Source organism: Saimiri boliviensis, chromosome 5, assembly GCF_048565385.1.
Source record: "Saimiri boliviensis isolate mSaiBol1 chromosome 5, mSaiBol1.pri, whole genome shotgun sequence".
NCBI lineage: Eukaryota > Metazoa > Chordata > Mammalia > Primates > Cebidae > Saimiri > Saimiri boliviensis.
In genome coordinates, this window is record NC_133453.1 from 132,289,906 (window position 1) to 132,310,330 (window position 20,425).

Sequence of the window (20,425 nt, forward strand, 5' to 3'; positions counted from 1 at the left end):
CACGTTGCTGCTGCTTGCTTTGAGATTATATTGGAGAGCCCCAAATCCCTAAAGTACCTTTGCTTGCTGTGGTGACTAGGCTTGGGTCATACTGCTTGCCCTGAATGGCCTTGCCACAAAATGTTATTAGAAAAAAAAATCATGGAACTCAATTATTACAAGCTCATACTTCTTCATAATCTCATGGAGATTGTGCTATACTGCTGTGCTCTTTAAACATTCTATTCACAAGTAAAGTCTCATCCCTAGCAAAACTAGAACACCAAAACCAATTCCACTCTTCATTCATTATACAGTCTGGGGAATGACCACTAATCTCTCTGAGCTTTAATTTACTTGTCTGTAAATAGAAAGAATCATGCCAGCCAGTTGACCTCACAGCACTTTGATGGTGATTAGAGAGGAACACTGAATTCACAAGGTGGGCGGCTGATGTCCTTGTCTTCACTCTACCACTGACTAGGTGTGTGATCTTGAGGGACATCTGCTTGCCATCTCTCTTTCTCTCTCTCTCTCTCTCTCTCTCTCTCTCTCTCTCTGGCTGGCATTCAATGTCTTCTTCTATCAAATAAGTGGGTTTGACAAGATGACCTCCAACTTCATTTCTAGTCAGGATTTCACAAGATTGCCAGTATAGATGCTTACCCAAATTTCAACCAGACATTTATCAAGGTCTCTCACAGAATACTTAAAAACAGTTGGGTGGAGTAATAAAAATGCATTGACCATATCCAAAGAATGCTGATAATTGAATCAACATCTGCTTGGGAGCAAACCTGCAGCAGCAAACCCTGGTCTTGGGCTGTTCAACTTTTCAAAAAGTGAAAAAATATGCTTCAAGATACTGTTGGTACATTGACAAAAGTTGGCTCAGAGATGATGGCACAGAGCTGGCAGGGAAAGCTGTATGTAGAACACTGAACACCTTGGCAAGTAATAGGGAATCAAATCTATCCAGAAACAAGGCGCCTTTGCTGTATACAAGTTTGAGAAAGAGAGAGAGAAAGAGAGAGAGAGAGAGAGAGAGAGAGAGAGAGAGAGAGAGAGAGAGAGAGAGAGAGAGAGAAAACATAACTATTTGGTTGAAGTGTGAGGGAAAGGCCAGTAGAAGATAAACTAGAATTTGGGGATGTTAGTCCCATCTACGTGATGGGTTAACTAGCACCAGTAATGCAGATCCACCTGGCAAACTCTCTTCTCAGAATAAAATACTTCAACACAGGTTCATAAGCTCATACCTATGTCATATTAGAATACCCCCATTTGCGCTAACCCAAGGTTAGAGCATACCTAACAGGGTCCAGCAGAATCCCTGAATTGAGAGCACCGCTTAGGATGACATGTGTCAGGGCTAGAACAATAGAACAAACTGCCACCAATCCTCTTTTCTACTTTCTTGGCAGATGTCACCACCTGATTACCACTTTTTTACTGACCCTAGATGCAACCACCAGATTCTTATCATTCTACTCTGGGCAATCACCACCAGTCAATCGGAACAGGCACTTAAAAATCTATGATTACTTACTCTCCCTGGGGTATATAATACTAGGTATCAAGGAAATAAGATTTGCAAGCAACAAAAAGACTCATTTTTAGGTGTGAACGCAATTCAGTGACATGGAAAGCATTCGGGACTATGATAAAGTGACTCCCAAACATTTGAAAATGAAGAAAATACAACTGGCCTCTTTACGATCAGCAGAGAAATGAATGAAAACACGAATGTATATCCAAGGTCGTCTGTGGCTCTCAGGTTATCATGGCTGCAACGTGCCCTGATTGATGCAGATGAAGAAATACTGTATCGTTCAGAAGGGACACCGGCTGGTCCTGAAGGCCTGGGAAGGGAAGAACCTTGGAATTGGATGGTGGAGATGTTCATCCCTTCCTGGCTCTGGACAAGAGGGAAAGAAGGATGTAGGCGAAAGACATGAAGTAGTTCTGGACCTGCTGAGAAGCCAGGAACCCCGTTGTTAGCCTTTCTTAGCTGGATGGCTTTGACTATTTGATTCTCCTAACGGCCTTACTCCGATTTCTTCCTCTTTAAGCACCTTTCACATTATGATCCAGCCTCCCATATAGACTAGTTTACTGAGAACGAATGATTTGATCCTATGGCCTTTGGAGAATGTGATTCTCTGTGTGCACTAATAAATTTCCTTTTGGTGCTAACTCTATTCTCATGGGTATTTCAATTATTGTGAGATCTTCTCTACTTCTCTGCACTGATAAGCAGATGTCAGATGTCAGGGCCATTGTCAGGGAATCTGGCTGGTTTTCCCTTGGTTAAACCAGTGCGTCTTTCAGATACACCTACTCAGAATCCCCACATAGTGACCATTGGTGCCTGGTGAGTGGGGACCCATGAGGATTTATGTAAGATTTAGGCAAGTGGGGACATTATTCTTTACCCATTACAAAAATCTAATATAGTATTACATATTTTTAAGTACTTTTGTTAAGTACTTTTAACGTAGAAATCATTATAATATAGTACTTATATTAGGAAATGTACATATAATAATGTAGAATGTGCTGAAAGTGGGGTGGGCTTCTTTGCCTTCAAGAGAACTTAAGTGTTAGTGAGGCATTGAATAGACATGTAGAATGTGAAAAAAATAAATACAAAGATCAGGAAGTTGGGGATTTGCCCAATGGGCAAGGAAATGACCAACTACAGGAACAAACTGGGCCATAAATCAAAGTTCCAAGCTGGCTGAAGACGCTGGAAAACATGACTCAATGGAGGAAGGCAACCAAGATTGTTGTGATGATTGGCAGATGTGAACAACTGGAGTACAGACCACCCGGTACCAGTCAACTTGGGACGTTGACGGATTCAGTTTACTTTTTCTAGAGTGTATGTCGTTATTTGGTAAGCACAGGTCATAATGGTGATAATGGTGGTGGCTATGGTGGTGGTGGTGATGATGTTGGTAATCGTGGCAGTGATGATGGTGATGATGTTGGTGATGGTGGTGGTAGTGGTGACAAAATCACCAGCACTCAAACCAACAGTTTACACAGCACTGGCATATCTATGATGCACATGCATATACACTTGAATATTTCATGTTATGTATAATAATTAGCAGTAACCATCATATCGCAAACGAAAGGAGAAAGCAGGTAGGGCTGGACTTAAGCCAGCCTTTTCTCTACCCCCAAGGCTCCAGGGCAGGTGCATCACCCTAAGCTCTCCCTCTGGGATGAAGAGGGCAGCACATACTAAGGACATCTGGAGAATGAAGCTTGAAGTCTGAAAACCTTTGTCTACTGCAGAATTCATGGTCCATAGTTCAAAAAATTAGCTCCTGGTTGGAGCTCCTAACTCCACAATAGAAAAGCTCTTCCTGCAGATGCTTAAAAGTGTTTTCTCGTTTCTCCTGGGCTTCCAACAGATCAACTCAAATGTCTAAACCAGTCCTGGAGGAGTGGGTGGCTTTTTTAAATTTTAAATTTCCCTAAATTCTCCTGAGTAGGTTCTTCTCCTCTCTAATTTTAGTATTCAGCACCAAAGATCCATCACAGGGAATACCTCGGCTTGTAACTTAAAATGATTTAAAATTTCTGATATATAATTTCTACCTTATTCTTTTACATAGAATAATAATAGCCATCTACTGGGTGCCTAATGGGTACTGGCAATTTGAATACATTATCTTATTTAATGTGCACAAAAGAAGAAACTGCTATTTTTTTTTTTTTTTCAGAGGAGGAATCTAAGTCTTAGTGAATTTAAGTAAATTTCCTAAGGTCATGTAGCTCTCTAAGCAGAAGCTCAGTGATTCAGATGAACTTACTGCAGAGTCAGTGAGTGCTCCACCCACCTGCTCTTGGGCTATCTACTTTCCTACTCCCGGCTTTGCTCTGTTGGATTAGCAAAGCCTAGAAAAAAATAACCAAGAGTAAAAACTGTGTTTAAAGTTCTGAATTTCAGATACTTCATATTAACCCAGTCCTCTGATTCCTCCTGCTCCTCCTTCTGTTTAGTGACAGACAGATCACAAAATCTTGGGCTTTGAGGATTACGAGAGAAATACAATTCCCTACTAGGAAGAATTCAAGGGAAACCAATGTTCTCTTTACATGCAAATATCATAAAAGCAGCTGGTAAAGAAGATATTTGTATGGAAATGTATGTATCTTTATACGTTATATATTCAGTTTGTCTCAGGAATAAAAAGGGGGGGCCTTTTGCACTTGAGGAAGGAAAAGATCTTGTTATGATACCTCCATCAGGGGCCTCCATAGGAGTGGAGACAAGTGAATGACTCAACACCAGATTCAACCGTCTCCTACAGCCTTTTTCTCTCCTTTCCTGAGGACAGAAGTCAACAGAAGCATGCTTTAAGGTCTCAGAATTTTCTTATGGGGCATCTTCCCCATATATTTTCCCCAGTATCAGTCCTCATGCCTGCACCACCTTCACTGACAGAAGAAAACAACTGGGTTTCTAAACTGCAGAGAGAAGAGAATAAGTTTAGGAGATAACCAGAAATTGCTCTCAGAAAGACGTTATTATTTTTTGTCAGGGTTAGGGGGCTAAAGATTCTTATTCCTCTGGTTCCCCACCAGTCAAGACAAAACCAATGCATAAAATATAACAAATTAACTATGAAAAGCACAAGTCCTTTTTTAAAAAAAATTTTTTTAAGACAGAGCCTTGCTCTGCTGCCCAGACTGGAGTGCAGTGGTGCTGTCTCGCCTCACTGCAACCTCTGCCTCCCGGGTTCAAGCGATTCTCCCGCCTCAACCTCACAAGCATCTGGGACTACTGGCATGCATCACCATACCCAACTAATTTTGTGAACTTTCAGCAGAGACAATGTTTTGCCATGTTGGCCAAGCTGGCCTCAAATGCCTGACCTCAAGTGATCTGCCCACCTTGGCCTCCTAAAGTGCTGGGATTACAAGCGTGAGTCGCCGCACCTGGCCACAAGGCCATTTTGGTCACACTGAGATTCTTCTTAGTTTTTCTGAGTCTTCTAATGTCTTATAATGTTTTATAATCTAAACCACATTTATCTCCACTAAGGACACAGGATGAAACAGACTTACCTTGTAGCAGGGAGGATTCTCACTAGACATAACTGAGAACTTCCCACTTCTAAACAATGTTAAGAATTAGAAAGAAAAAGACAAATCTCTCACTGAAAATAGCTTCCCTTTGCCACAGCTGGATTGGAAGGAATAAGGAAGGAAACCCGTGGAGTCCTGGAAGAGGCACTGGAATGGAGCGAGCAAACCATTGGTCTGGGATGATTTTCATACCGTTCTGCCTGGTGCCTCAAGGGTGAAATAGATGACATTTAAGGCTCCTTCCAGATACATGTTTCTTTAAAATGGAAGGATCTGGCATTTGCTCAGTTGTTTCTAATGCTTTAAGGATGCAGAACGAACTTGGTAGCCTAAAAGATGCAAATCATCCTGACTTATTTAGGTATTTGTCCCCTCCGAATGTCATGTAGAAGTCTGATACCCAGTGTTGGAGTGGGGCCTGGTGGGAGGCGTTTGAATCATGGGGTGGATCCCTGAGGGAATGCCCTGATGCCATTCTCCAGGGAGTGACTTATTACTCTTAGTTCCCATGAGATCTGGTTACTAAAGAGTCTGGCACCTCCTCCTTCTCCCTCTCTCTTGCTCCGTCTCTCACCATGTGACATTCCTGCTCCTCCTTTGCCATGACTGGAAGCTTCCTGAGGTCCTCCCTGGAAGCAGATGCCGGCGCCATGCTTCTTGCACAGACTTCAGAGACACGAGCCAATTAAATTACTTTTCTTTATAAATTACCCAGTCTCAGGCATTTTCTATAGCACCTCATCGAAATGGATGAAGACACATCCTGACCCTCCATTTCACGGTTACTTTTTTCATAGTTACCCTTACAAACGGCAAGTGGCTTTGAGCCTGTGGGACCAGCTGGTCTCCAGTTCACAGTCCTGAGTCCACAGATTCTAATGGCTTCTCCTTTGTCTTCTATGGCTACCACTGAGGCACAGGATCTCAGTGCCTCCTCCCCGGACCAGTGCAGTGACCTGCCTTTATGGTCTTGGTTCCTACAATCTATCCCACGTGTCACTGCCTTATGACTTGTCCTTACACATGACCTGACTGACACTTCAACAGATGACAAATCCTCTGTGACTGTCCATTGACTACCTAAGCCAAAACAGTTGGCCTTTCAAAAGCTGTCATGGTAGCCTTTTCTTTACCAATATTTCTTTCCATGCATCTTCCACAGATCCTTAGTTTTAGCCAGGTGAATCACACACCATTCTAGATCATTCTCCTGGTTTGTCTCCAAGCCTTTGCTCATGCTAACCTCTCTGACAGAAATATCTTCCTAAAATGTAATCCAGACTGCCAGCCAACCCCTCAAGACCCAGGCCATTCCTCTACTTAGATGAGGTTTAGATGTCTGTAACTGCCTTTTATACAATTTGCCTCCCTCTGGCTTATGGTAGAGCTACACATTTTTATCTGTTCTTATATTCCCTATGAGATTTTAATTTCCTTGTGTTCTATTCATCTTAGCACATGGACAAGGAATTGAATTGAATCCCATCCCTCACACAAGGATCTTGCCCATGGCTAGGGAATGTGGTTTGAGGGGAGGAAATAAACCAGCATGGACAAGGTGTAGCAAATGTGCCAACTAGATCACCCATCTTAAGGTTGCGTAAGTGCTCTAACACTTATTCTGCTGCTGAGGAACCTCAAGGGACTGAACGCATCACCACCAACCGTCTCTTATGCTCCATTTCCTCATTTATAAAATACAGACTACGAATCCCTGATGCCTGACTTCTTTGGGGAGATCTCAGAAGTCTCCCTTCCTCTCCAGGAAGAGCACAGAGAGATCTTGCAAAGGCTGGTTTGAAAGTTCAAAGTCCCACAATCAGCAGGTGAAAAGTGAATGCTTCTCCTTCAGTTGGTTTGGGTGCAAGGATTTAGAGGATCAACTGGTGAGCCACAACGAGGCAGGAGAATTAGATGAAATTCAACAGCAGAGCTAGTCATTCACTGATTCCCGAGTGTTACATTCCTGTTGTCATCACTGTCACTACTCTATGTGGCCAGAACAGCTGCCCTAAATCTTAACCAGGGTGTCTGCTAAATGAGCTTCTGGTGCTCAGCCCTGCAAGGCATGGAAGGGACAGGGAAGAGGTGGCAGAGCGGCTATGGTTCCTTGTTCCTCCACTTCAACTAGAGCAGCTCTGTGTTTATCCACCTGTCTGCCTGCATACCTGCACATCTGCTTTATACAGTCCTATTTGAAGAAAAGGTTTTACTGTTGTAAAAATATATTGTGTTTGCAAAGTAAGCACCTAATTTAACCTCATGAGAGGCAAGTGTTAACTAGAGTTGAAGTTAAGAACACTGATCTAAAGACAATGTCATCAAAGAAACCGAGTGACTGAACTGGGACTCTGCCCTGTCAATCCCAGTCCAGGAAAAGAAGCAATGAAACCATCAATGTATCTAAAGAGGAAACTTGAGTACATCCCACAAACTCTCAACCTCGTTTCCACGCAGTGGCAGACAATCATGCTACTGGCGTGGCCAGCCCTTGTGAAAAGATGAAAAGCCTCATGATAGTGTAGAAGAAAGATGACAAATGTCCACCTTACAAATGATATACTTAAGTCCTGGGCAAGAAGGGGATGTGCTCCATGTCAGGAGTCATGGCATACAGACTGAACATAGGCTCCTTGGCTTCCACTCCTGCGTTCTAGTTCCCACGTTAGTGACTGGCTGCAAGAACCCATAAGCAAACATGGGAGGCCACTTCCCAGGACTAATATTCCCAGCCCATTGCAGGGAGAATTCCCAAAATAACTTTATCATCTCATTGTTAGAGTCTGTTTTTTCGCACCTCAATTTCCTGGTCACCATGCCCTCTCCAGGTTATCTTCACTTTAGATTGCTGGAGTGTCCCAGGGTGGAAAATACCAGGTTCTTTTCTGTACTCACTTGATACTTTTCAGAATGCCTGAGTTGCAGGTAGATGTCCCCAGCATTACCACCGTATTGAAATAAAGTATAAAATGGTCTAGAAAGGATGAAGGTATGGGAGTGCAGAGATGACAAGAATATTTAGATAATCCCTATCCCTGGAAAAACACAAAGAAATTCTGTTCAGGTAATTCTATTCAACAGGGTGAATTTTGGCCAATTATTCTCAATATCTCAAAGAGGAAGAAGAGGGCGGAACAGAAATTAGCTACTAAACAAGATCCAGGTAACGTAGAAGAGCCTGCTTCAAAACTGAAGGTTGTTCTTTTATTTTATCAGGAAGAAACAAAAGGGACCAGGATATAGAATAGCTATGGTCTAGTGTCAAAGCAACAGTAGAGACTGTTTAAGACAACTTTGGCATTATTATTATATCTTTGGCCATGTCTCTCCACTATCCTAAAGCAATCAAGTCACCTTCTCACTTATCATTACACACAGAACTTACTTCCATAGAAGGCAAAACCCCAAAGAGATCATACAGTTGGAACCCAAACTCCAGATTTTAGAGATAAAAGGGAAATCTCTGATTTGAAACATGGACATAGAACTGGCACTGAGACCAAGATGCCTTAAATATCAGCCCTGTCCCTCAATAGACTTTTACATTCCAAAGTGACTGATATTTTGTAGATAATTGGTGTGCAGATCCACTGGCTTTAATCAAGGAAATAAGGTTGTAATGCTTATAATTAGCATAAATCTATCCCACACATTTCCTTCTGTGTTCATTCCCTCTGCGGCTTTGTACAACTTAATAGATCTTAGCATTTAAGTTGTTTTTCAAAATTCACTTTAGCTGTGCGTTTCACGACACCCAGTCGTACAGCAGATGCTCAGGCAACTAAAGCTGAGCCCCACTTGGAAGTCTCTCCAGTTTGTGGCCACGTCTCTGGATTAGCACAAGGAACCCTCTCCCAAAGCTGAAGAAAAGAGCAAACATGTGGTTTAGGGCAGGGAATTTAAGAAGACCCCATATCTTCCTCTAGCCTCCTAAACTCTAGCAGAGAAAGACAACTCCAGCCCTGTCCACTTGCTATGAAGATGGCTGCCCCAGACTGCACAATTCTAAAGGATTCTTGTAAGAATCTGGAGTTATAATTTGTTCACAAAATAGAGTTTCTCAGCAGCTCTGAGATTTGGTATTGCAGGAGGGTATCTTATAACCTACCTATCCCCGTTGCAAAAAAACTGAACTGTGGAAACCTGGAGGTTCCTAAAGGAGCATGAAGGGCATAAGATATCAAAGGAGAGACTGCGTACAATGAGGGATCCATCCCCTCACCCCTGCTTTGACCATAGTAGTTCCACTGCCTTTAAGTAAGACCTGTTTGGTATCCCAAAGTGAATCCTAGGACAGTAAAATGTGCATCAGGGGCAAAGCTGGTAAAATCCAAGCAAAGTCTGCAGTTTAGTTAATAATTTGTGCCCCTGTTAATTTCTTATTTTTTGCCAAAGGTACCCTGGTTCCACAAGATGTCAACAGTAAGAAAAACTGAGTGAAGGGCATATGAGAATTCTCTATGCTATTTTTGCAACTTTTCTGTACATCTAAAATTACTCTTAAATAAAATTTTATTGTAAAATTGGGAAAATCACATTCCTTGGAAATAGAATACAACTCTCTTCCATTGTTCTCCTCTAAGTACATAGGACCATGGTTAAAGATTATTAGGATATTTCAAAAACAGCAGAGGAAGAATCAAGCACAATAAATAGAGTCTGGTCACTAAGCAGCCAGTACAAGAACCTTATCTCCTGACAGCCAGCAGCACTTCTGCTTCATTGGTGCCTGGGTCTACTTAAGAGTACCTAATGGCTAAAACCAAAGGGATAAATCTGGATAAGCCCTCTCCAAACAGGACCAGTATACCTGGCCGCTAATCCTTTATCAGCCAGTTAAGCTGGGGGTCAAGTCCCCCTACTCCTGACCTTAGAGGAAGGAACCACAAGACTCTGAGTGCAGCTGCAGTTACTTCCCTACGTGGATATGAATGGAGTTGTGGTGAACCCCCTCTTTGCACTATTCCAGGCTTCCAACTAGAGGGACAGCTTATTGGAGTAACGGGTCTAATGCAGACAGCTCTCCAGTTTTAATCTCACCCCTCGGGAGAAGGAACTTGTCTGATTTGGGGGACTGGGCATGGGACTACAACCCCTTTTTCTTTCTGATGAGCATCTTCTCCCTACAGAGGGGAGAAACGAGCAGCAAAATTCCTGCCTCTGCAGAGCAAAGTCTGCAATATCCTCAGGCTGCTATGATTGAGCTGGAATGCCTAATCTAGGGACTTGGTATTAAGAAAAAAATGTTGCTGCACAGTGAAACCACCATCAGCAACAATTCTATCATTTTTCAAGTGCAACTTATAATCTTCCTCTGCCTAGCTTCTCTGCCTCAGTGGGCTCAGACACATCATCTGGGCAGGGAAAAGAAGTGCCACTTACTAAGTGAGATCCCCAAAGTTCCAACGAAGAGCAGAAAGCATGGTGGTACCCTGTGATCCTAAAAGTCAGTTGCCTCAAATTACCGTCATTAGCTTTTGTTTTAATCTTTAAAGTTACCTAAAACCAAGTTATTTCGTAGACCACTGGCTCTCTTCAGTACACTGCCAACCACTTGACTTTCATCTAAGAACTTCTCCCAACTTGAAAGTAAGAACAAACTGGTCAACAAGACTTGGAGGAGCCTCAGGCTCTCAGATCTGGTGACTGAGTAATCAGTCAAGGTTCTTGTTGATCATAAAACTGGAAGCCACCTTAGAGAGCATCTGATAAAGCCTCAGTTTTGCTCTCACCTCAGGTCCTCCCATTAAACCTAATGAAGGGGCTGCCCTCCAAAGCTCTCATGGCGGTACAATCCCTAGATCTCTGTCTTGTTCTCTCAGGACTGACATGCTGGGAAATTCCTTCCAGTAAAGTCAATGAACCATAAATATCTTTAGGGTTCTCTTAAAAGCCCTGCACTTTCAATAAACAAAAAAATGAAATACAATACCCCACTCAATATTGCTCATATAATTTCAGAAAGTCTTAGAGTTTCCGTAGCTCATCCTTTGACCTACTGGTAGAGAACAGCCCAGGCTTTTCGTCAAGGATGTAACCCTTCTCTAGACAGTACTAGATGACTTCAGTTAGAATTTGGACATGCTCTGGATTCCTCCTGTCCTACCATGGATTTGGAGTAGAAGTTGCTCTACTCTGTATTTCTTCCCTGTTTTTCTCCTAGATGTGTTTTCTTATCTGTTAACTTATATTCCCTTTGATTTGGAACATTATTTCTTTCCCCACCCAATTCATAGGATATGGCTTCTTGTATTTATTATTCTGCTTTTCTGGAGGATAAATCAAAGCACCAAGATGGCAGGTGTGACCAAACTCTTCCATTACTTACAAAAGCATGGGACACCAAGAGTTTGCAAGAAGAATAGAAAAGGGGGACTTGCAAAATAACTATCTCCACATTCAGGATTGGAGTGGCAATACAAAGTAAGAACGGCTTGACCTATGTTTCCTGATAAATCATCGGACATGGTATGATCTGCTGTTGGGATGAAATGTCGAAAGAGAATATAGGTTTTCTTCATCCTTAACTGTGGCAGAGATTGCCAGCTATGCGATACAATTCATGTTTTTTCTCTTCTATGTGGGACATAGCTATGTTCCATTTCTCAGCCTCCTGTTTAAATAGGAAGGTCATATAACTGGGCTCTTGCCATTAGAGACAGTGACTTGTCCCCACTTTCAGGCCAGGCCTATTAACAACATCCCACACACATTCCTTCATGCCAGTTTCTCCTTTTAGCTGATTGGGATGGAGATAATTGCCTAGCACGACCAAGGACCCCACGCAAAGAAAAGGGTAGAGCTCCGTGAGCCTGAATGATGGTGTAGCAGAGGACTACTCCTCCAGCGAATTCACCTGCTCATACTGTTAAGTGACCTAGAAATGAGCTTCTATTTGTGTTGGAACCATTACATATCTGAGTATCTATTTGATACAGCAGTGGCCTACCTTAACTAATACGTTTAGGTAAGCTTTGTCCATTTTGGAACTGGAGAAAACATTCCTATTTTACATCCAATAATTTCTAGGGTTTAAAGTATCCTCCAAAGATCATGTGGTGAAAACTTCATACCCAATGCAACAGTGTTGAGAGGTGGGACTTCTAAGAGGTGATTAATCCCGAGACCTCTGCCCTCATGGATGGATTAATGTTGTTACCATGAGAGTGTGTCTGTTAGCACAAAAGCAGTTTTATTATAAAAGCAAGTCTGGCCCACGCTTGGTCTCTTGCCACGTGGTATCTTCTGCCATGTTACGACAGAGCAAGAAGGCCTCACTGCCTCGCCTCCAGAACCAGAAGAAATAAATTTCTTTCTTTGATAAATTACCCATTTTGTGGTATTCTGTTATAGCAACATAGAACAGACTAAGACAATAATTAATATTTATTATTTATCATCCTAAGATGATATGTAGTCATCTCATTTGACTCATAAGATGATATGCTTTAGATGTATTAACTTAGTCCTTACAGAAAATGCATGTGTAGGGCCTAGTGGCTCCATTTGATAGTTGAAGGCACAGAAAGGGCAAGTAACTTGACAAAGGTCATACAGTCAGGAATAACAGGGGCAGAGATTCAAACCTAGGCAGTGTGGGTCCAAGAGCTCGCAGCTTTTCATCTGCTATAGGGACACCAAACATCCATTAAATCAAACATTTTTCCAGCAAGATTGGCTTGTTCTAAATGATTTCCACTTCCTAAGGATTACTGTTACTATCTTTCGAGGAGTTTCTGGGAACCCTGACCCAGAATCTCCAGCTTAGAGTCCAGCGCCTTACTGCCTGCTGCCAGACCTGCCTTATGGCCTGCACCTGTGTGTCCACCTGGATTTCAGCATACTTCCACCATCATGTCCCAGACACTCAGTTCTGTCTTCTACCAGAACCCAAAGTCGATCATGCCTAACTCAGACCATCACTCATCTGTACCATCTGAACGTTCTCGCAGGATAACGCACTGCTTGATTGGACAGTACTTGTCGTACCACCTGCTGCTGCATTTCACGTCATCTCCAAAGGCTAGCATCTGGTTACCTGAGTTTCTCTCGGTCTAGAATGACCCATTTCCCAACTCTAAATTCCCTTTCTGACTCCATTCTTTTATTAGGTGTCCAACAAGTGTCAGGTACTGTCACACAGGACAGCACAGAGGCACATAGGACACAGGGTGAACAGAAAGGAACACTCCTGGACTTCTAGATTAGTAGGATCCCATCCCCTCTAATTTCATTCCTCCCTGACCTCACTGTATTGACTCCTCTCCCCAAATCAAATCTGAAAACATATATTCTGAAAATCTAAACTTCTCCTTTTCAGGACACTCAAAACTTTAATTCTAGATTTGACTATCAATCTCTTAGTGTTCTCTGACATTCGTAGAAAGGTATAATGGCACCTAAAGCCTACCCTGGTCAAAGCCAGTGTAAAGGTAATCTTGGAAGCATTGAGTCTGTGATTGATAGAAGGAAAAGGTGTCTGTCATTGTGAAGGTCTTAAGAAGAAAGAACAAGTCACTCTGGTGCTCTGGTGTGGAGAGGTTTGTTTTCTCTCTAAATGTGTAACAGGAAATTAGGCAGTTCACCTTTGTAAATCGTTTGCATATCACTTATGAACGAGCCAGATGGTGCCTCTTCATTTTAATAAATTAAAAATGGAAAAGAAAGACTATGAGGAGGAGTTTATCTCCATCTCTCCCCCTGCCCTCATATGCACATTCTGGAATCCGTACCGGGCAGGCAAGCACATGTACACACACACACACACACACACACACACACACACACACACACACACACCTGGATTATCTGCACTTAGTGATATTGGGCATAAGAAGCTGAAAAACTCTTAGGCCCAACTGATTTCAGTAATCAGTGATAGCAGAGAGGTACAAACCTGTCCAGGGGTATCAGCTCGCAGAGAGAATCCTTCACAGTGTTCTTACTATCTGACAAATCAGAGCATTCCCTGAAGGCCTCAGCAGATGTATACTGAACAAAAAGTCTGACATAAATCACCCGAATGTAGACTTAGCTCTAGGATTCATGAGCAAGACCCTATAAACACTTATGAGATGAAGAGGCAGGTATTGATGACCCAGTATTTCCATACATATTGAAACCTTAAGAAGAACATTTTCCTAAGGTGATCAATATAAAGATCCTACTCCTTTGGAGCAGCTGCATGATCCAGTTTATCTTCCAGTGGTCAGGGAGTCCCCCTCTTTGTCCCATGAATTGCAGAGAGAAATAAAATTATCCACAGAGCTGTCTTGGCTTGGATGTGAGGGGACTCATAAGATAAAAATAAATAAGAGCTAATCCAGTAAGTGTTGTATTACAGGCTCTTTGTACGAATTAACTTTCTTAACATCGATACAACTCTGTTGAGTGAGTATTTTTGTTCTGACTTTAACAACGTAAAAACTGAACAGAGGTTAGGGGAAGTGCATTCAGGTTGTGTGGTCCCTAATGGTGGTTGTACATTAGGATGTGAACGTAGGTAAGATTAGCCCTAAATCCAAGAATTCCCTTGTCATTCCCATGTCTTCCAATATGGACAATAGGACTTTGGGGTTCATTTTAATGTGACTTCAGGCAAATCTATTTCTGCCTTTTATTTTACAGAAAAATAGGGAAGGAGGAGTGGTATATACATTAGGACACTGTGAGTAAGCGAACAAGAAGATATGCTACAAGCTGGTCTTCAAATATCTCATCAGCGGAATATACAGCTTTCCAATGATGTGCAGTGTTCTTACTGTAAGGGTAATCCTTTTTTGTTCAAACTTCCTTGGGACCAAAAATACACATTGCAAGCTAGCTGGCCTTGGCTAACATCCCCCTTGGAACTCGTGAAGAAGGCATGGAGGTTACCTGTACTGTGTACATTTTCCCACCTCATTCTTCCTTTCTTACATTCTCATCTGCCCTGGTACCCACAGAAATTAGACAGATGTATTCCTTGTAGCATTTTCAGGCATAAAGAGCAACAGTTCACAGTTGTTAAAGCAAGGGCAAAGAAATATCAATCGGGAATGTGATCTTTTTATTTTTATTTTTTGCTTTTCCTCTTTTAAACCAGATTCAGGGAATATTAAGTGCACATCTAGAAGCAAGTTTGAAGGGCCAGTTAGCACATTCTGGTCAGAAGCGGTTTCCTAAGACCCTAGTGAAGTCAGTAGTTATCAGCTTGGCATAATCAAACATGTGCCTTTCACAAGGAACAACAACGAGCCATCCCTTGTTTCCATCAGCACCAACACAGATCTAAGCACAGTCAGACAGACCAGCAAACCCAGTAAACAAAGTGGAAAGGCAATTAAACAGCGCCAGCTCCAGCCAGACTCTAGGAAATCTATGACCCATGGGCCCTCATTGGTAACCACACCAATGCCTCTCGTGGAAAAGAATAAAAAATATGGTTTAGACACTAAAGAAAGACTCCTCTTTGAGAGTTCCCGGCAGGTGTGCCCTGGCCATCAGTCTGTGACTACTGACACATTGTGTCCCCTTTTCCATCCCTGGGGATGCTGGACAGAACGCGTGGCTGGAGAAGCTGCCCAGTTTGCTGTGGACACACTATGCTTTGCCTCATATTCTCTCATGAGGGTACATCATCTGCCATTCTTTGGTTGTACCACAAACAAGTCACTTTCTAACCACAAAGATCGTTTCTCAAACATTCAATTTTTCTCTAAACTATTGCTAAAATAAAGTGTATTGTGTAATCTGTCTTGATGTCTGACTGATCTCATCTAGGCAAAGCCATAAGGAACATCCAGATAGAACTGATCTGCACATACCTCAAATTCCCAGGCTCTGGTCCACCATGTCCAGGCCAACATGACAATCCTATTTGACTCACAGTGTGATCCCTCATTTCTCCAAAGAAAATGAGACAAATGGCTGCCATGATCCTGGCTACAGACTGAATGTGTACCCCCCAAATTCATATGTTGAAACCTAAGCCTCAAGGTAATGGTGTTAGGAAGTGAGGCCTTTGGGAAATGATTAGGTCATGAGGGCAATGTAATTTTATAGAAGAGATGCCAGAGAGATCCCTTAACCCTTCTGCCAAGTAAAGACACAGCAAAAAAAGGTCATCTATGAATGAAAAAGCAGATCTTTACCAGACAATGAATTTGTGGGCACCTTGATCTTGAAATTCCCACCCTCTAGAATCATGAGAAATAAACTTGTTTTTTTTGTAACCTGTCCTGTTTGTGGCATTTGGTCTAGCAGCCGAAAAGGAATAAGACATCCCTTGAGCTCCAAAACATTGTCCTACACTCTCCTTGTACCACCTAACCAAACTCCTCTTCCCTTTGATGTCCCAGACATAGATCTTCTGTTTTTTTTTTGAGACACAGTCTTGCTCTGTCGCCCAGAATGGAGTGCAGTGGTGCAATCTCGGCTCACTGCAGTCTCCGCCTCCCAGGTACAAGCAATCCTTCTGCCTCAGCCTCCTGAGTAGCTGGGACTACAGGCACATGCCACCACGCCCAGCTAATTTTTGTATTTTTTAGTAGAGATAGGGTTTCACCATGTTGGCCAGGCGGGTCTCAATCTCCTGACCTCATGATCCATCCACCTCAGCCTCCCTAAGTGCTGGGGTTATAGGCGTGAGCCACCATGACTAGTCTTGGATCTTGCATATTTTTTTAGGAATCCACCTTCAATCAGTTTGCAGAAGCTAACTGTATCTCAGGCTGCACTCACATTTTCCCTTTCTGAGGTAAGTGACACGCATGGCCATTCGCCCCTTACCTGGAAATAAAACACTATCAGAACCAGTCAACGATCCACGGAAAAACAGACCCCCAAAGACTGAGGTGAAAAAATGATTTGGGGAGCAAAATAAGACTCGTGTTAATGTAAAGCAGATGACTGTATGAGGGTAGAACTGAGCAGTAAGCCTCTTCTCACCATCAAGAAGCTTTTCTAAGATTTAACCCGTCCTCTCTCTGAAGTTGGCAACAGACAACCTGCTTCCTTTCCTCCTCTGTTCTGACCCATTTGGATAATACTCAACAATGTATTAGCCATTTTTGTCACTTTATTTAGGTTTCCCCTCCTTATCAAGATCTACCTTTTGGAAACAACGTAATTCTTCCATCATCACAAGATAATTTCAGAGAATAAAATGTGTCATGGGTGAGGCTAGATCTGGAACTGAGTAGGGAGATATTAAACATAGTACCAAGTTGGGCATGTCTGTGTGCGTGTTTGGGTACATACATATACATGTATGAGTCTATTTACATGAAGAATGAGTATTGATGCACATAAGAACACAATGCGTATGTCATTGCAATGTACAGATTACAGTTCAGTTAAATGTCCAAGAAGAAAGGAAAAGCGGGCAATTGAGAAAATAACGAACAGGTATGTCAAGAAGCAAGAGAAGCCAAAAGGTAACTGTTGGGTGCATGTCTGGGCATGGATGTGAATATTTGTGTGCCAGAGTGACAGGGTTAACGGACAATGAAAAAGACATGTAAGCAAGGCACTACTAGCTCTGTGGCTGAGTCCTGCGGCCGGGAAAGTCACCTTACCCTGTAATAATCTGTGCTGTAGACATCTCTGGACATGCCGAAGTCCCCGATCTTCACGAGCAGATTTGCTCCAACCAGGCAGTTCCTGGTGGCCAGGTCTCGGTGCACAAAGTGCTGGGAGGCCAGGTACACCATGCCCGAGGCGATCTGACTGGCGATGTGGAGCATTTGGGAGAGCCCCAGCTCACCCTTGGCCTGGCGTGGCTGCCCGTCCACAAGGATCATTGCATCTGGCCCATGGGCCCTGCAGGAGCATGGGGAGAAGAGACAAAGCAGAGAGAAATCAGGAGATCGAGGGGAAAGAAATTCCTGGTTCCCTGTCCTCTGGAATGCCCCACAGAAATAAATACAATTTGCCTTTCCAGTCTGCCTATAGCCTGTTTTTATCTACCCCAAATTAAATTACGTATGTGTAAGGGGTGAAACTCCACAACCAGATTCTGACTAAGATGACAGCAGACATACTCAAATGAAAGAGGGAATAAACCTACCCTTTTTAACACTTGACTGCTTCCCAGGATTTTCACAAGTGCCAGATGTCTATTATAGAATAATTAGTAAAACAACAAATCACTCTGCCTTAGCCCTTCCTATGTACCAAGAGCCTCTCTTGTTGTTTTAAATATTGTAATTCACTTACTTTTCCCACCCCAATTTTGAAATAAAAGAAATAAAGGCACAAAATGATCAGATCGCTCAGCCAATGTTCCAGAGGTCCAGAATGGCCATATGGGAAATCAGGAAGTAGGATCTGAAACCAGGTATGTGACCGTAAAAGGAGACCCACTAACAGGAGCATTGGGAGGGCTCATGCTAAGATTATCTGGCTCCATCCCCTAGGATTCTGATTGGCTAGGTGAGCTTGCTCCTTTGCGCTGGTGCCGGCAGTCACACTCAATGGCACTGGGACACTCCTAACCACTCCACCACCCTGCTTAGCCCTGGGTAACTTATGGCCACGGCGGTGCACTGTGACCTTGAAGCACAGGGCTGGGGAACCCCCAGAACCCACTCCATCCCAAATCAAAGCCCAGCTTTGTTATTCTAACACCTTGCCCGATCATATCCGTCACTAAAAGTGTTCACTCTTTTCTCTAGAAAGCCCAATGAGCCGTAACCACACCCGAGGCCTTTACATTTGGAGTTGTGGACTAAGTTGTGCCCTGGTGCACGGCAAGGCCTCTGCCTGCTTTACTGCTGCCCCCATTTCCTCTGAAAAGCACCATTAAGTATGACCACATTCCGTTGACTATCTCCAGTGGACTGTGCCTATCTCACTCCTCAGAAGGAGGAAGGCTGCATCAGCTCGCAAGGAAGAGGGAACAGCAGAGAAGCCCTCCCTCCATCTACCTAGAGAGTGCACGCCAGCCTGCCTCTCAGCAACACCCGTGTGGAGACGCGAAAGCAAGTGGAGTCGGCCTGCAGGTCATGGAGGCTGTGTTTATGATAGCAGCCAACAGGACACCTCCCAAAAAGGGTTGGTATGGCCTGCTGCTAAGAGCTTCTGGCCTCAGAGCATTCTTTAGAAGCTCACCCTCGACAAGTAGAGCCGAGGAAGACAGATTAATGTAACCTACTGGGAATCTGATCAGAAGTGGAGGCTAAAGCTCAGATTTTGCTGCAAAATTGCCCCAGGAAGACTATCTAGCCTTGATTTAGATAGGCTTATCCATGCTGTCTTCAAGAAGGGACCCCATAGAGACACAGAAGTCTTCAGAGTGTCAGCAAGTTCTTGTAGAACCATACTCACATGCGTGCCTTCCTCATGCTGCCTGCCCTGGAGAAGGGGAGGCACTGGCGATGCCCCTCACCTTATGCACGTCCTTCTGTTTCTTTTGTACTCATTTTTCTTTTAATCTTACTTCCTGCTTCTCCCCCTCCTGACCTTTACTCTAGGTGCTCACTCTTTAGCTCCCTTCTACTATCTTCTTTCTCTTCCCTTTTATCATGCATGACAGTAGCGCACAGACACCTAGGTGCTCTCTTTAGCCCTGCTGGTGGCTCCTGGGGCCAGAGGTACTGCTGAATGTAAGGATAGGGTGTGGCAAAAAGTAGGGCATGTCCCTTGGACCCCAGGGGAACAAAAGGACAGGGTGAGGGCTATCCTGAATATTGAGAAAAGGTGTCGCCTGGATTAGAAGCTACCATGGTTCACAATTCTCATAAAATAGTAATAGTAATAACTTTAATAGAAGCTACCATTGGCTGATCACTGAACTACTTGCAAAACTTGTCTAGGCATTATACCTATGTAGTCATTTAATGCTCATAGCAACAACCCTGTGAAGCAGTTATTAATAGTCATGTTCTCCAGGAGAGAAAATTAAGATTTAATAAGCTGCTCCAATTTGCAACTAAGATGTGACAAATCCAAGATATGAACCCAAATCTGTCTTATGCTAAAGACAAAGCTCTCCAGGGAAAGGGATCCATTTAATTGTGAATCCAGGATTAAGAGGCTTACAACATCCCACAGATGTTTTCATTTCCTTCAGGGCCATCTTTGTAGAAACCTCACTCATAAGCAGAGCTCCAGAGAGTCTTCCATTCCATTACCTGGTACTAACTCATTTCTTTGCCCCTCAAAACCACAACACCCTATTGAATTCCCACTTCAAAGAGATACTTAGCAGGTTTTGGCAAGTGGGCTAGAGCCTTCTATAACTCACATTTCAACTTTGGAAAGCTCATTCTCAGACACAGAGCTCAATGAGATTCAAACAGTGGCGGTGGCAGAGACCACACCCTAAGTATAGAGGGCCTGTGTGTTTCACCTGCTTCCT

General features: G+C 43.1%; 1 protein-coding gene across 7 annotated transcripts in view; it reads right to left on the reverse strand.

Moving 5' to 3' along the window:
• Positions 1-20,425, reverse strand: part of NTRK3 (neurotrophic receptor tyrosine kinase 3) — a 381,018-nt gene that overhangs the window by 36,769 nt on the left and 323,824 nt on the right. For all 7 annotated transcript variants that reach the window (XM_074398624.1, XM_074398623.1, XM_010346803.3 and 4 more), the window contains 1 exon segment: positions 17,643-17,886. In XM_074398624.1, coding sequence (XP_074254725.1) covers positions 17,643-17,886 — 244 coding nt within the window.